This window comes from Juglans microcarpa x Juglans regia, chromosome 2D (genome assembly GCF_004785595.1).
Source record: "Juglans microcarpa x Juglans regia isolate MS1-56 chromosome 2D, Jm3101_v1.0, whole genome shotgun sequence".
Lineage (NCBI taxonomy): Eukaryota > Viridiplantae > Streptophyta > Magnoliopsida > Fagales > Juglandaceae > Juglans > Juglans microcarpa x Juglans regia.
In genome coordinates, this window is record NC_054596.1 from 25,379,234 (window position 1) to 25,395,253 (window position 16,020).

The 16,020-nt window shown below is 39.7% G+C and overlaps 1 protein-coding gene across 1 annotated transcript; it reads right to left on the minus strand.

Annotated features, from left to right (window-relative positions):
* Nucleotides 1-7,960: 7,960 nt before the first annotated feature.
* LOC121249827 (ketol-acid reductoisomerase, chloroplastic) lies at nucleotides 7,961-12,803 on the minus strand. Its single transcript, XM_041148634.1, has 10 exons — nucleotides 12,398-12,803; nucleotides 11,837-11,929; nucleotides 10,637-10,702; nucleotides 10,411-10,551; nucleotides 9,980-10,207; nucleotides 9,787-9,904; nucleotides 9,570-9,709; nucleotides 9,292-9,459; nucleotides 8,957-9,112; nucleotides 7,961-8,667 (listed from the first exon to the last, which is right to left on the minus strand). The coding sequence occupies exons 1-10, from the start codon at nucleotides 12,677-12,679 to the stop codon at nucleotides 8,299-8,301; spliced, it is 1,761 nt and encodes a 586-aa protein (XP_041004568.1). The 5' UTR covers nucleotides 12,680-12,803; the 3' UTR covers nucleotides 7,961-8,298.
* Nucleotides 12,804-16,020: the final 3,217 nt, after the last annotated feature.

Genomic DNA, 16,020 nt, shown 5'->3' on the forward strand with positions numbered 1-16,020 from the left:
CGGGTTCATATCATTTGGTATTCAGAGCAAGGTTTCCAATCAGGTCTTATTCTATCTTTTATTTCTTGCATATTTAATTCTAGGGCTTCATTGTTCTAGGATTGATTACAAAAAAAAAAAATAGTGGTGGTTAGCAGACTTCTTCACTATTGTTAGGGTTGCTGAAAATCATTGTTCTAGGGTTTGTGTTGGCTGAAATCTCTTGTTCTAGGGGCTGCCGTATATCACTTGCCCAAGGGTTTCTGAGTTATTGTTAGGGTTTTCTCAACTGCTTATTCTTGTTTGTGATCAAATCAGTTGGTGAAAGGAAAAGAAAAGAAAAGAAAAGAAAAGAAAAGAAAAGAAAAGAAAGGAAAAAAAAAATTCGAGGATTTTTTTTCTTGAGCCTTATCATCAAAGGGGGTGATTCTAGTTGGTATCTTGTCTTATTGTTAACTGTTTCATTCGTATAATTTCCTTGATTCACGTGCCATTTTTTTTCATTCCTTCCGTGTTTCTCTTGTTCTTGTTTCTTGGACCTAATTACTAGTTGGGATAAAACAAAGTTGCTTTGTCTTGATTGAGTCAATTAGTTCTTAAAGAACTGGAGTGGGAAAACTCTTGAGGTAAAAGGCAAGAGAGTGTGAGACTATTATCGAAAAAAAGCCAATTAAGAGTGAAACACGAGTGGAGTGTCATTATTCGAGTGTAAACACGTGAGGGAGTGTGTGAGGTTTATTTTTTTTTTCCCACTAACATTCTTTTGTGTAGCGCCTGATAATGTCTCATCGGAGTAGCGCATCACCAAGGGGGAGAGCAGATAACTCATCCTTTGTGTTGCAAGCCATGCAACAACAGTTTGAGCGGTTGAACTTGGTGTTGGGTGAAGTGAGGGATAGGATGGATCATCAAGAAGCAGCGATTAGAAATCTACAAGGTGGGAGGGACAGGAGGCGACGTGAGCATAGAGTTGAAAATCAGTATGAGAATGAAGGAGATGGTGAGGATGAGGAAGACTTAGCATCTGACGTTGGGTCGGGTAGAAATAGAAGAGTTAGGCATCAAAGAGGATTTGAGGGGAATCTAAGGGGTCGGGATGGTGTAGATGGAGACCTTGGTAGCATCAAAATGAAAATACCACCTTTCCAAGGTAGAACTGACCCTGAGGTTTATCTAGAGTGGGAGAAAAAAATAGAGTTGGTGTTTGATTGCCATAATTACTCTGAGGAGAAGAAAGTGAAGTTGGCGGTAATTGAATTCACTGATTATGCTATTATTTGGTGGGATCAATTAGTGACCAATAGGAGGAGGAATTATGAGAGGCCTATAGAGACATGGGGAGAGTTGAAAGCTCTCATGAGGCGGAGATTTGTTCCTAGCCATTACTATAGAGACCTTTACCAGAAATTACAAAATCTTACACAGGGGTCTAGGAGTGTAGAGGATTACCATAAGGAGATGGAGGTGGCGATGATTCGGGCTAATGTAGAGGAGGACCGAGAGGCCACCATGGCTAGATTTTTGAGTGGGTTAAATAGGGACATAGCCAATATAATTGAATTACAACATTATGTGGAGATAGAGGACATGGTGCACATGGCTATGAAGGTGGAGAGACAATTAAAGAGAAAAGGGACAGCAAGGTACACTTCGGTTTCTAGCACTACTTAGAAATCAAAATGGGATAGGAATGATCCAGGTGAAGCAAAGAGAAAGACCGAACCACCTAAGGGAAAAGATGAGGGAACTAGCAACAAACCCAAGGTAGAATCCCAACCTTCACGGAATAGAGATATCAAATGTTTTAAGTGTTTGGGTTCAGGGCACATTGCTTCTCAATGTCCAAATAGGAGGGTGATGATTATGCGTGACAACGGAGAGGTGATGACTGAGAGTGAGGATGATAGTGATGAGGTGCCCGAGTTGGATGATGCTAGTGATGATGATGGAGTGGTATACCCTGTGACAGGTGAGTCTCTTGTTGCCAGGCGTGCTCTTAATGCACACATTAAGGTGGATGATGCAGAGCAACAGAGAGAGAACATTTTCCATACTAGATGCCATGTCAACAATAAGGTATGTAGTATGATCATTGATGGAGGGAGTTGTACTAATGTGGCTAGCACTACTTTGGTTGAGAAATTGAATTTGCCTACCTTAAAACACCCTAGACCATACAAATTGCAGTGGTTGAATGATTGTGGAGAGGTTAGGGTGGATAAACAAGTGTTAGTTACTTTTTCTATTGGGAAGTATCAGGATGAGGTGCTTTGTGATGTTGTGCCTATGCATGCGGGCCATATTTTGTTGGGGAGGCCATGGCAGTATGATAGGAGGGTGACACATGATGGGTTCAAGAACATGTACAGCTTTGAAAAGGAGGGCAAAACAATTAAGCTTGCTCCTTTAACTCCAAGCCAGGTCTATGAGGACCAATTGAAATTGAAAAGTGAGGTTGCTCAAAAAAGAAAAAGTGAAAATGAGAGTGATCAGAAGAGAAAGAGTGAAAATGAGAGTGATCGAAAAAGGAAGAGTGAAAAAGAGATTGAGCAAAAAAGAAAGAGTGAGAGTGAAAAAGAGCATAAAAGAAAGAGTGAAAAAGAAAGTAGAGAGGTGGCTGAGAGTAAAGAAAAAAGAGTAGAGCCACTAGAGAAAAAAGAAAGAGAGTCTTCTGAGAGAAAAGGAAAGGCAAAAGTGAGTTTCTATGCAAGAGAGAGTGAGGTTAAGAGGGCTTTCTTCGCAGATCGCCCTATGATTTTTCTTGTCTATAAAGAGTCTTATCTTACTCTTGATGAAACTAACCAGTTTCTTCCTAGTTTGGCTGTTTCTTTGTTGCAGGAGTTTGAGGATGTATTCCCGGATGAGATGCCAAATGAGTTGCCACCCATTAGAGGCATTGAGCACCAGATTGATTTTGTGCCCGGGGCTGCTATTCCAAACCGACCAGCCTATAGGAGTAATCCAGAGGAGACAAAGGAGCTTCAGAGGCAAGTTGAGGATTTGATGAGCAGGGGGTACGTGAGGGAGAGCATGAGCCCTTGTGCTGTACCAGTGCTACTGGTGCCAAAGAAGGATGGGACGTGGAGGATGTGCATTGATTGCAGGGCGGTCAACAATATCACGGTAAAGTATCGCCATCCCATTCCTAGATTGGATGATATGCTTGATGAATTGCATGGCTCGTGTATTTTCAGTAAAATTGATCTTAAAAGTGGGTACCATCAAATTAGAATGAAAGAGGGTGATGAATGGAAAACTGCTTTTAAGACTAAATATGGGCTTTATGAATGGTTGGTTATGCCATTTGGACTTACAAATGCGCCCAGTACTTTCATGAGATTAATGAACCATGTCCTACGTGCATTCATAGGCAAGTTTGTGGTTGTGTACTTTGATGATATCTTAGTGTACAGCAAGAACTTGAATGAACATATTGACCATTTGAGATATGTGTTTGATGTGTTGAGATGTGAAAAGTTGTATGCTAATTTCAAGAAATGTGCCTTTTGCATGGAAAAAGTTGTTTTTCTTGGTTATGTTGTTAGTACGAAGGGTATTGAGGTGGATGAAGAGAAAGTCAAGGCCATCAAGGAGTGGCCAACGCCAAAAAGCATCACTGAGGTAAGAAGCTTTCATGGCTTAGCAAGCTTTTATCGGCGTTTTGTTAAAGACTTCAGCACCATTACTGCACCACTCACTGAGGTAATTAAAAAGAATGTTGGGTTTCATTGGGGGGCTAATCAAGAGAATGCTTTTGCCACTATTAAAGAAAGGTTGTGCTCTGCATCTGTGTTAGCATTACCTGATTTTAACAAAACTTTTGAGATTGAATGTGATGCCTCAGGAATTGGGATTGGAGCCGTTTTGATGCAAGATAGGCGTCCCATAGCCTTCTTCAGTGAAAAGTTAAGTGGGGCATCCCTGAACTACCCTACTTATGACAAAGAGCTTTACGCTCTTGTTCGTGCATTAGAGACTTGGCAGCACTACCTATGGCCAAGGGAATTTGTGATCCACACCGATCATGAATCATTGAAGCATCTCAAGGGTCAAGGTAAGTTGAATAAAAGGCATGCTAGATGGATGGAATACATTGAGACATTTCCCTATGTCATCCGTTACAAGCAAGGTAAGGAGAACATTGTTGCTGATGCTCTATCCCGGAGGTATGTACTTCTTACTTCTATGAGTGCTAAAATGCTTGGGTTTGAATATGTGAAAGACATGTATGCCGATGACGCTGATTTTTCTAATGTGTATGTGGCATGTGATAAGGCGGCATTTGGTAAGTTTTACAAGCATAATGGTTATTTGTTTAAAGAAAGCAAACTTTGTCTGCCAAATTGTTCTATGCGTGAGTTATTGGTGCGTGAGGCACATGGTGGGGGATTAATGGGACACTTTGGTGTCAAGAAAACTTTAGACATTTTGCATGAACATTTCTTTTGGCCTAAGATGAAGAGAGATGTTAACCGTATTTGTGGAAGGTGCATTACATGTAGAAAGGCCAAATCTAAGGTTTTGCCACATGGGTTGTATACACCCTTACCCGTTCCTAGTGAGCCATGGGTAGACATATCTATGGACTTTGTTTTGGGGCTGCCTAGGACCAAAAGGGGTAGAGATTCTATTTTTGTGGTTGTGGATAGATTCAGTAAGATGGCACATTTCATTCCATGCCATAAAACAGATGATGCAACCAACATAGCTGACTTGTTTTTCCGGGAGATAGTGCGACTCCATGGTGTACCTAAGAGTATTGTTTCTGATAGGGATGTTAAATTCCTTAGCTACTTTTGGAAGGTGTTGTGGGGGAAATTGGGTACTAAGCTCTTATTTTCCACTACTTGTCATCCGCAGACTGATGGTCAGACTGAAGTAGTTAATAGGACTTTAACTCAACTTTTACGCACTGTTGTTCATAAGAATTTTAAAACTTGAGAGGATTGTTTGCCATTTATAGAGTTTGCATATAATAGGACGATGCATACTACTACTTCATACTCTCCTTTCGAAATTGTTTATGGATTTAATCCACTTACTCCTTTGGATTTGATGCCTTTACCTGTTGATGACAGGAGTAGTTTGGATGGACAAAAGAAGGCGGAGTTAGTAAAGTCACTTCATGAGAGGGTACGGCTTCAAATTGCCCAAAAGAATGAAAGGGTTGCGTCCCAAGCCAATAAAGGACGAAGGCGTGTCATCTTTGAACCAGGAGATTGGGTTTGGGTTCACATGCACAAAGAAAGATTCCCAACCCATAGAAGGACTAAGTTACATCCTCGAGGAGATGGACCTTTCCAAATTCTTGAGAAAATTAATGACAATGCATATAAAGTGGATCTTCCAGGTGAGTATAAAGTTTCTGCAACTTTCAATGTTTCTGATCTTTCTCCTTTTGATGTAGGTGAAGATTCGAGGTCGAATCCTTTTGAGGAGAGGGGGAATGATAGGAACCAAGGTGGGCCTAGTCTTAAAGATCATTTGCAAATTCCAGATGGGCCAATTACAAGATCAAGGGCCAAGAAGATCAAGGAAGCAATGCACACTGATGGTCAGACTGAAGTAGTTAATAGGACTTTAACTCAACTTTTACGCACTGTTGTTCATAAGAATTTTAAAACTTGGGAGGATTGTTTGCCATTTATAGAGTTTGCATATAATAGGACGATGCATACTACTACTTCATACTCTCCTTTCGAAATTGTTTATGGATTTAATCCACTTACTCCTTTGGATTTGATGCCTTTACCTGTTGATGACAGGAGTAGTTTGGATGGACAAAAGAAGGCGGAGTTAGTAAAGTCACTTCATGAGAGGGTACGGCTTCAAATTGCCCAAAAGAATGAAAGGGTTGCGTCCCAAGCCAATAAAGGACGAAGGCGTGTCATCTTTGAACCAGGAGATTGGGTTTGGGTTCACATGCACAAAGAAAGATTCCCAACCCATAGAAGGACTAAGTTACATCCTCGAGGAGATGGACCTTTCCAAATTCTTGAGAAAATTAATGACAATGCATATAAAGTGGATCTTCCAGGTGAGTATAAAGTTTCTGCAACTTTCAATGTTTCTGATCTTTCTCCTTTTGATGTAGGTGAAGATTCGAGGTCGAATCCTTTTGAGGAGAGGGGGAATGATAGGAACCAAGGTGGGCCTAGTCTTAAAGATCATTTGCAAATTCCAGATGGGCCAATTACAAGATCAAGGGCCAAGAAGATCAAGGAAGCAATGCACGGATTGGTGCAATCCACTTGGGATGAAGCTAGCAAGAGCCCAACACTCAAGAGGGGCTTGAAAGAAGGAGAACCAGCTTTGATCCACTTGATTCAAGCTGTGGAAGACATGACTTAGAGATAGGGCCTATTGTTATTGGAGACTTCAAATTTGATTAAATGATTTATTTTATTAGTTTAGAATAAGTGGGCTTGAAGATGCCTGGCCCACACGTCTTATTTTCAATGAACTAGGGTTTTCAAGAAGGCCTTGTATTTTGGCCAAGGGCTTATTTGGAAAGTTACATTTTAGGAACTAGGGTTTCATCAATTTATTGTTGGGGTTACTGTAGCCGCGGGTACTGTAGCCGGTACTGTTCATCAAGGGTAATTTTGGGAAAAAGGGGCTTTATTTTGGCTAGGGTTTTGATTAGGTTTGGGTTTAAAAACTCTTTGTAGCCTCATTTGAGAGATTAGACAATATTGAATTTTATTTGTGAGTTGAGTTTTCTCCTCTTGTTCTTGATTGAACTCTTGAACTTATCAAAGGTAAATCACAACCTTTGTGGCGTTCCTCCTTTGTAATCTGGGTTCTTGAGACGGGTTCTTCAACGGGTCTAGATTTTAATATAATCTAGGTTCTTGAAACGGGTTCTCATCGGGTCTAGATTCTCCATCCTTGACTTGATTTTTGGCTTTCTTGGGGAGTTTTCAAATTGATTGTGGGTTCAAGGGAATTCATTCCCGCGGGTTCATATCAGGAAGAAGGCAACAACATGACTTAAAGGATTTGGACTCTTTTTACCACGAAAGAATTGGAATTTTTTGTCTTGTGACATGACTCCAACTTTCGTTTCATCAGAAAAAGCCATACTTGTAATCCATAGAAATGCCAGATCTTTACTTATTACATGAATCCAACTTCTGTTTCATCCGTAGGACGTGAGGCCGATGCACAACCTTGCACATAGGATTAAATGTGTTGGCCAGTCAGATAAATTAGATAAATCAAACCAGTCAGTTAATTCAGATAAATCAATCATGCATAACATAAACATCAGTCATGATTTTAATTCTCAGTAAGAAATATTTTATGAAAATCTTTTATTAAGTATGTTTACGTCATGATGAGTTTCTTACTGAGTCATTGACTCATTTTAGTTTGTTTTCATATTTTTAAGCCACCCAGGTCAGAATATTTATAAATGTAGAGCTGCAAGACGAGAGGAGACGTGACGGTGGCCTATATCATGTATAGAGATTTTAAGTTACGATTTTTTTGGCAGAGGTTTTGAAAAATTTTAATAAATGCTTCGGTGTTTATGATTTTAGTATTTGTATTTGGGACTTCTTTTAGAATAAAAGAATAATTTTAAATCAGATTCAATAATAGCACTCCAGTTCTCGTGATTTTTTATTTAAAAAATGACGTATTTATTAACCGTGGAGAGTGAGACGTTACACCTATGTAAATGCCAAATCATTTTTATGAATTATTATTGTATGTGTGAAAAAAGGTGGACCGTCTGTTGATCACTTACTACTTCATCGTGATGTTGGATTTCATGGAACTTCTTTGCTAGAGGTCAGCTTGAGTGCTGCGGCAAAAGTTGGTTGATTTTTTAGCAACCGTGCATGGATGTTAATGGAATCTCTAGACAATCATGAGGTTGCTCGAGCATATGTCTCGTATTATGCCTATTTCTCTCATTAATAACATAGGCAGTAATACCCGTGCAACAAACGATGAAGAGGCAAAACCCAGAAAAAGCATTTAATACAGCCATGCAATTATTTGAACCATGTCCAACAGCAAAAATTTCTAAACAGTCCGACCATGTTTCATAGAAACTAATCAAAACAAACATAGCCAACACCAAAAACATAGCTAGAATAATTTAGTCGCACCACTAAGACAACATGCAGTGCCACGTCTCATTCCTTCAACAGTCAAGGAACATAAACATATAGCAGTCCTACATAAAACATAGAATAACTAAGCCAACCAGATTAGATGATAAAAACCAGTGCGCTCCTAAATTTTACAACTCCACCCTAAAACACCATTCAAGAAGCGATTATACTTGCCGTCTCAAGGTAACCACGTTTAATTGCTAGACTGGCGCAATTCTGGTCGGACAAAGTCTGCATCTGGGGGCACCGAAATGTCAACTGTAGGTCTCAGCTGGGCGCATACTTCAATGGCTCCATGCACTGGGTCTGACAGGAAGTTGCTGATGAGATCCTGGTTTATGGGTGTACCATTGTCAACTGCAACCAAAGCCTGTTGAGTGACAATGTAATCAAAACGTGGAGCCCATTTTCTTGATCCCAATCGCGCTGTTGTCGAACAATTATCAACCATAAAGGAAACTCCACGTGCATGCATAAAGGGGTTTAAGGAATCAACCGACTCAATCACACTTTCATTAATGATCTCGGAGTATGAGTGTCCTTTCTTCCTCAATATCTCAATCTGGATTTTTGAAAAAGAATATCGAAAAGAAATTTGTTAGATAGAATGGAGGTTTGGCAACGCCAATGAAAAGGAAATTAAAATGGAAGGTTCAACTCCAAAGGCATCATTGCCGTGAGAATGTCTGAAGGACTAAGGTTAAAATCAGTTTAACCAAGAGAAACCTATCGCTTTTGTAATGCTATATTACTGAAAATGTTATATAAGAAAGCTTCAAAACTACAGCATTGTGCAAGGTAACTACTGAAAATGTTTATGATACCATCTCCTTAAATAAGGAGGCTCATACCTGTGCCATCATTAATGCCACATAAACACCAGCAGTGAAAGGATATAATGGGCCAAGGTCTCCTGCTGGCCGAGCTGATCGGACACGTTCACCAACCTTCCACATCCGGGTCTGATCAATTTTACCCATTGGGAAAGCTGGTAGACCATCCTTCTCCTGCAAAATAAAGGAATATCCAGGTTACTTCATATAAAATCAATATTACCTGAATCAATTTAAGGATTGAAAGAACTGAGACAATCATAAAGTTACAAAAGCTATCAGCTTCCAAGTTCTATGATAGTACCACACTGACATCACATATCAATTTCCCAAAAATAGATGAGAAAACATACATAAAAGCGACGCCCAGCCAAGACAACACTGCGGATCTCACTACCACTGGCCACATCTTCATAGCATTCATACAGGATGTCCATGCAGGGATAATATGATGCACTATATGCAGTCTCAAATTCCCTTTTGCCCTCTTCTGACAAGGAATTATACACAGCCAACATGCCCTTTTATGAAGAGCACATAAACCATTGTCAATAAAATATCCATACATAATGTATATACACGGATGCAGGAGGAAAGGAATGAGTTCTGAATTTCAGCACTAGAATCCAACCTTGGTTGAGATGGCCTTTGATATTATCCCAGTGATGCACTCAACGGTATTCTTGTATGCGAGATCTTCACTCATTCCATTTTCTGTATACCTTCTAAATAAGGACTCCACAATTCCATGAACAGCACCAAGTAAAATGCCTATAAAGCACATGAGCAAAATTTAAGTCCAATTATTAAAGGAAAAATGAAGTACAACTGTAGGAAGCAACACTTACCACGTTCCCCAAATATGTCACTCTTATACTCCTGCTCTAGTGTTGTGGCAAATGTGAAAGGAGAGCCAAGAGCAACTGACCATCCTAGGGCAACATCTGTGGCTCTACCATCAACATCCTACAGAGACACAAAATAATCAATTGAGAAGGAGAGAGATACAGAGAGACAGGGAGAGAGAGAGAGGGTGGGTACCTGGTGGACTCCAAAACTGGAATTAATCCCCGCACCATTTATCTCTTTTCCTTGTACATAAAGTCTCCTTACAGAAGGACCCATTCCCTTCGGACACACAGCAATCACACTGATGTCTTTGGGGAAATCAAGTCCCATTGACTGCAAGTGGCCAAGAAGAAAACCATGGGAAAGCCCAAGTATACTGTTTGGCTTCATGTGGGAGAATACTTTTTCATAATTATCAGCCTGAAAGTAATTATGAAAATGCATCCAATTAAGTGAAAAATACTAAGCTTGGAAACAGAATTAAGACAAATTGTGGAAAAGACTCGATAAATAAAATATAACTCCAAATCCTATAACAGCCTTTAATACCACACGCAAGGGGAGCACAAATATAAATCTAATTGGCATTCAAAAATAAAAATTCCAGTGTGCAATCAACTGACCTGTGCAGAGTCAGATATCAGTAGCAACACAAGATCACTGCCTGAGACAGTTTCCCATATATCACCTAGAGTGCCATCCTCTTCGGTGAAACCAGCTGAGCGAGCTTCAGCAAAGGAACGGGAACCCTTCCTAAGTCCAATCTGTCAGAAGCAATAAACCACAGATGACTAAACAGTAAAAGCCTAGAGCGAATATACTCAATAAAACATAAAAAATAATAATTACCTTGACCACGATATCAGATTTTGCTTCAGCAAGAGAATCTCTTAAATTTTGAGCTTGAGCGGGTCCCTAAACACAAGAAACAGAGGTTAGTATATCCACACCTTCTGGGAACAGATGTCCAAACTATGTCCAAAATTTCATTCAAGAAAACAAGGGTGAGAAAGTAATGAATTAATGGGGAGGAAATAAAGTATCCAAGCATAAGAAAGTGCCAATGGCCTTTGGGCAAAATGGCACCTCCAGCTTCATAAGCATGTGGTGCTGGTGGAGTAAAGAGTTCAAAACTCATGTTCCCGTGGGTATGCAAGTAAATTACAAGGTTAAGCAAAAATAATAAAAAAATAAACAACAATAGCAGTACTGATCGATGAACAACAATAGCATGTGGTTAACTAATAGGTCAATAAAGAGTAGGTAACTTTATGCCTATGAGGGTGGTGGATTTGTTGGGATGTTCGAGGAAGATGCAAGGCTGTCATCAAGTGGCAGCAGTGTGGAAGATGATCCCGTTGTGTATCATGTGGTGTATTTGGTCGGAAAGGAATACACGCTGCTTCGAAGATAAGGAACACACAATGGCGGAGCTGAAGAATTTTTTTCTCCACACTTTACTGCTTTGGTTTTCTGCTATTGTACTAAACGGGACAATGATCATGATTTCTTGTCTTTAGTTAATCGCTCATAGAATGTAGTTCGGTATTCTTCTGTATACTTCCTGTGTGTACACGGGCTATGCCTATTTCATTCATATCAATAATATTTCTCTCATACTTATAAAAAAAAGTAATGATCGATAATCAAGTACTGCAAATTATCTTCTAACCAACTTGCACAAAAAATAACAAGATACCACACTACGTATAAGCAAAATATTTCCTCCATGGCCATTTATAAGCAAAATGCCTCAGAGAAGTTTGAAAAGGCTTATTAGTTCCCAACTCACTGACATCTCAAATTTTCTTTTATCGAGAAATAAGATTTTATCGATCATAAGAATAGGCAAACAACTCAAATCTCTCGTAGAAATTAATTTTTTGTGCAAGTACGACTTGGACAAAAAAGTGCACTCAATGGATATTAGATACACTCTTTTCCAATCAAAAAAAAAGTGATACCTCCTCAAAATTGATAACAAGTCACATAAATCTACTCAAGTAATTGCTAATGATCAAGATATAATATTGAGCTCAATTAATTTACCTGGGAACCCCAGCCAATAACACCAATCTGCTTAATCCCCTTGAACGCATCCGGCAGCAAAGGGAATAAATCCCTCCCTCCTCTCACAATATACTGCATTAACAATTATATAGCACTAAACTATCATTCACCGTTCTGTTTTGCGTATATATAAAAGTAAAACTATCATTCACCATTAAAACAGAGAATATTGTTGGTCCGTTGGATGTATAGATAGAGTATGAGGGATGCAAATTAAAATTATAAAAACTCGATTCGGTTCTGCAGCAGAGACATCTATTTATATATGTGGCTGCGAGTGCATGAATCTTATTAAGTCAAGAAAATTTTCTGACACATATAAATAGATTACCATACTAAGAAAATGAATAATTCCAAGAAATTTTTTGGTTCCCCAGAAAGAACGAGAGAAAATCAACACGAGTATTTACGCAAATCACCAAGAAATGTTACACATCTGACTCATCCAGGAAAATAAAACGAACATTAGCTATAACTTTCCCAAGCTTTCCCTCGTACATTTCGTGAGAACAAGACAGACAGAGAGAGAAATCTATGTACCTCGTCGTGGCCAGCGAGGTTGACCTTCTCCTTCTTAAAGACCTTGGTCTCGAAATCAAGCGAGGTCAGGGGCTTTATGGCCGGCATCGAAACCATTTTGGCACCGAGAGCAGACGCACCGACAAAACCAGGGGCTGTAGCTCTGAGAGCCCCCAGGCCCTTCGAAAACGACGTCGCGAAACATAGACTGAAGGTTTTAGAGACGGGTTTAAGGGTTTTAGAAGACGACAACGATGAAGGCGCAGAAAGAGCCGGAGAGACTGAAGAGGTAGCCGCCGCCATAAAAGAACGAGCTAAGTAAAGAGCGGCGCTGAGAGAGAGAGATACAGCAGACAACTGACAAGGCTGAGTGAGAGAGAATGTAACCCAAGGGTTTCAAGTTCCCACTTAAATTGGGTCAAAGTTTGGTCCGAAACCCTTGAGGCCATCTTTCTTTAAACGTGTAATGGACTGCTCCACATTATTTGAAGCCCACCAACACCCGTTTTCCCATTCTCGTTCTCTCTCTTTTCCAGCCCAAATTGCTGCCCCGCTCTCTCTCTCTCTCTAATTCAATGGTGTGTCTAATTGTCCCTATATATGCATTATTATTATTTTTTTTGAAACTTCGAATTTCATTCAACAAACATCATTATGGCCTTCAGCCATTACATTGTTAAGGTCAAGAACAGACACTGCATTTCAAGAGCCTAACACATTGACATTAATCTATGCTACAACTATTACATTTGTACAAAAACCTGATCTTTGTTCTTCAGTTATAACTTGAGCACTTATATTTGGGTTGATACAATCAATATCAATAATCTTACAACTCTGGTAAAGTGCTTTCTATGCTAGCTGGTGAGCCACCTAATTTGCATTCCTTTTGACATGTGTTATGTGCCAAATTATACCTGTTAAGATCAAATGCACATCCTTCACAAGGCATTGAGGCATACCATTTTTCTGAACATTCTGTTTTACTGTATTTACAACCTAAAGTGAATCTTCTTCAAAAACTACTTTCTACAAACTGAGCTCACTACACAACTTGGCAACTGATATTAAACCTCTTGCTTCTGCTATATCAGCTTGTGAGCAGAATTGTAATGGTTGCATGCATGAAGCCAGTAGATCCCCCTCAGAGTCTCTAACTGCAATCCCAACTCTAATTCTATGACATCTTTCTCTGACTGCTACATCCCAATTTATCTTAATCCAATCTGTCTCGGGAGGATTCCAATGAGAGCTTGGTGCCATGATTTCTTGAGTTGAGTTGGCATTATTGTTTTCTTCTTGTCTTGTATGTCTACCCGAAGTTTGCATTGTTTTTGCTTTCAAATAAAATATTGGATTGAAAGTCAACCACATATAATTCTTATTTATTCAAAAGAGAATTATTATGTACTTTCATAATAATGATACGATACTCTCATCATATCAAATTATATCATATAATTAAAATTTTTTATATAAACATTAGTTTTAATTGACTTAACATCCTATAATAGAATGAAAATATCATGTATCCATAAATAGTTACTCCTAATCAAACAAAGGTAAACTAAGAACTTATACCGGAACTAAACACAATTGCAAAAGAAATTTTAAAAATTTGACCTTCTGTGAGGGCTTTTTAAAATTTTAGAGAAGGGAGGTTGTTCTATATCATACGCTAGTTTAGTTCCTTTCTGTACACATTTGATAAAAACAAATCGGTAATGGACTACACGGATTAGACTTTTAAGTAATTCATTTTCATAGTTAATAAAAGTAATTGGGTGATGAGTTAAATGGGTTTCATTTTGAGGCAATTCACCAACTAGGTTAGATGGTTTGTTGTTTTGGTAAAGGCCAAGTCTAATTTCTTGTCCAATTATATCGAAGTTTCAAAACCATGTCCCTTCTTATATTCTCAAACCAAGATTGTCCGATTAGGATTTTATAAATAAAGCTCCTATCTATTATTAGGGCTTAGAGTAGAAAGGGATAAATATATAAAAAATGTCTTTTGATATTTGTTGAGATTTTTATGGTACTGAAAATTTTGAAAGGTTAATAACTATTAAATGGCTTACTCAAGGAGTATACATAATTTGCTCATCTTAAAACTGTATCTAATATTACTTAATCAAAAAATCTACGCACCAACATGCACTAAAATATCTTCATCCCAATTAACAAAATTTTAAATTTTATACCACCTCGAATCATATTTGTAATCAAATAACGCAAATAATGATAAAAGTCAAATTTCTTTAGTTGGGCTCATCATACATTGTACAAACTTCTTACCCTTGACAAAAGATTGTGAGGGGGTAAAAATAGTTAGGCCCAAGCCCAGCCACCAGGCAAATACTTAAGAGTGCATAATAGTCACGAAGCGGGGTGCAATACAAGGGCACAGTGCTCAGGAGCATGCCGAGGTGCACCAGCATCCCGCGGCACCGCGCTGCACGTCCAGTTGAGCCTCCAGCGGTCATTGCGTAGACCACAGGCTGTTTCTGACTCTGCGACCACCACCCTCATCGCCGAGGGTCGGGCACAGTGCCCTTGCGCACCACATCTAAGAGCGCAAGGGGATCCCCGAACGGTTCCATCGTGCCACAGCAAGAGAGGACGCCAATGTCCACCACAAGGATCGCCGACGTTGTTTGTCTCCACTGGTGCCTTGCCGACACCCCCCCTAACGGAGGTAGTTGTGCCACGTGTGCAACCTCCCGTGTGGTGAAAATACACAGCTCAGCCCTGTCGTCACACAGCTAGGCTACCAGCGACTGCCCAGCACTGTTTGTTGCCTCTGAGGTGGTTGATGACCAGCCCAGAAGACTGGCGGCAACAGCTGGCCATGCACACCGTGCACTACTGTGGGACAAAACTTGGCCCCATGCAACTCGGAAGCTCACGACGATTTCCCATGAGTTGCCTGACCCACCGGTGACCACCACTTGGGCCGTCGGAGGTTTCTGTCTCAGACCAGCCTCTTATCTTGGCTCGTCACAGCCTGCTCCATGCTCACCTGCTCGGGAGCACCACACGGCACCTCTTCAACCTAGAACCTACCCCTCAGCTCGGAAGCCCTTCAGCTTGGAAGCCACTCAACTCGACAGCCCACCTGTTCGGGAGTCCCTCATCGCAACCTACTCCTTTCGAAGTCACCTTGATATGAACCCGTAGGAAATAGAATCCCTTGAACCCACAATCAATTTGAAAACTCAACCAAGAAAGCCAAAATCAAGTCAATGGATGGAGAACCTAGACCCGATGAGAACTCGTTTCAAGAACCTAGATTATATTAAAACCTAGACCCGTTGAAGAACCTGTCTCAATAACCCAGATTACAAGGAGGAACGCCACAAAAGTTGTGACTTACTTTTGATAAGTTCAAAAGTTTAATCAAGAACAAAATGAGTAAAACTCAACTCACAATGAATAAATTCAACAAATTTCATGAAATTCTTAAAATGAGGCAACAAAGAGTATTTAAATCAAAACCTAATTAAAATCCTAACCAAAATAAAGCCCCAACTTCCAAAAATACCCCTGAGTGAATAGTGCCGCTGCTACAGTACAGCGCTACAGTACTTTTGAAATCCTAGTTCGCTACAGTACTTCTTAAAACCCTAGTTCAACAAAATAAA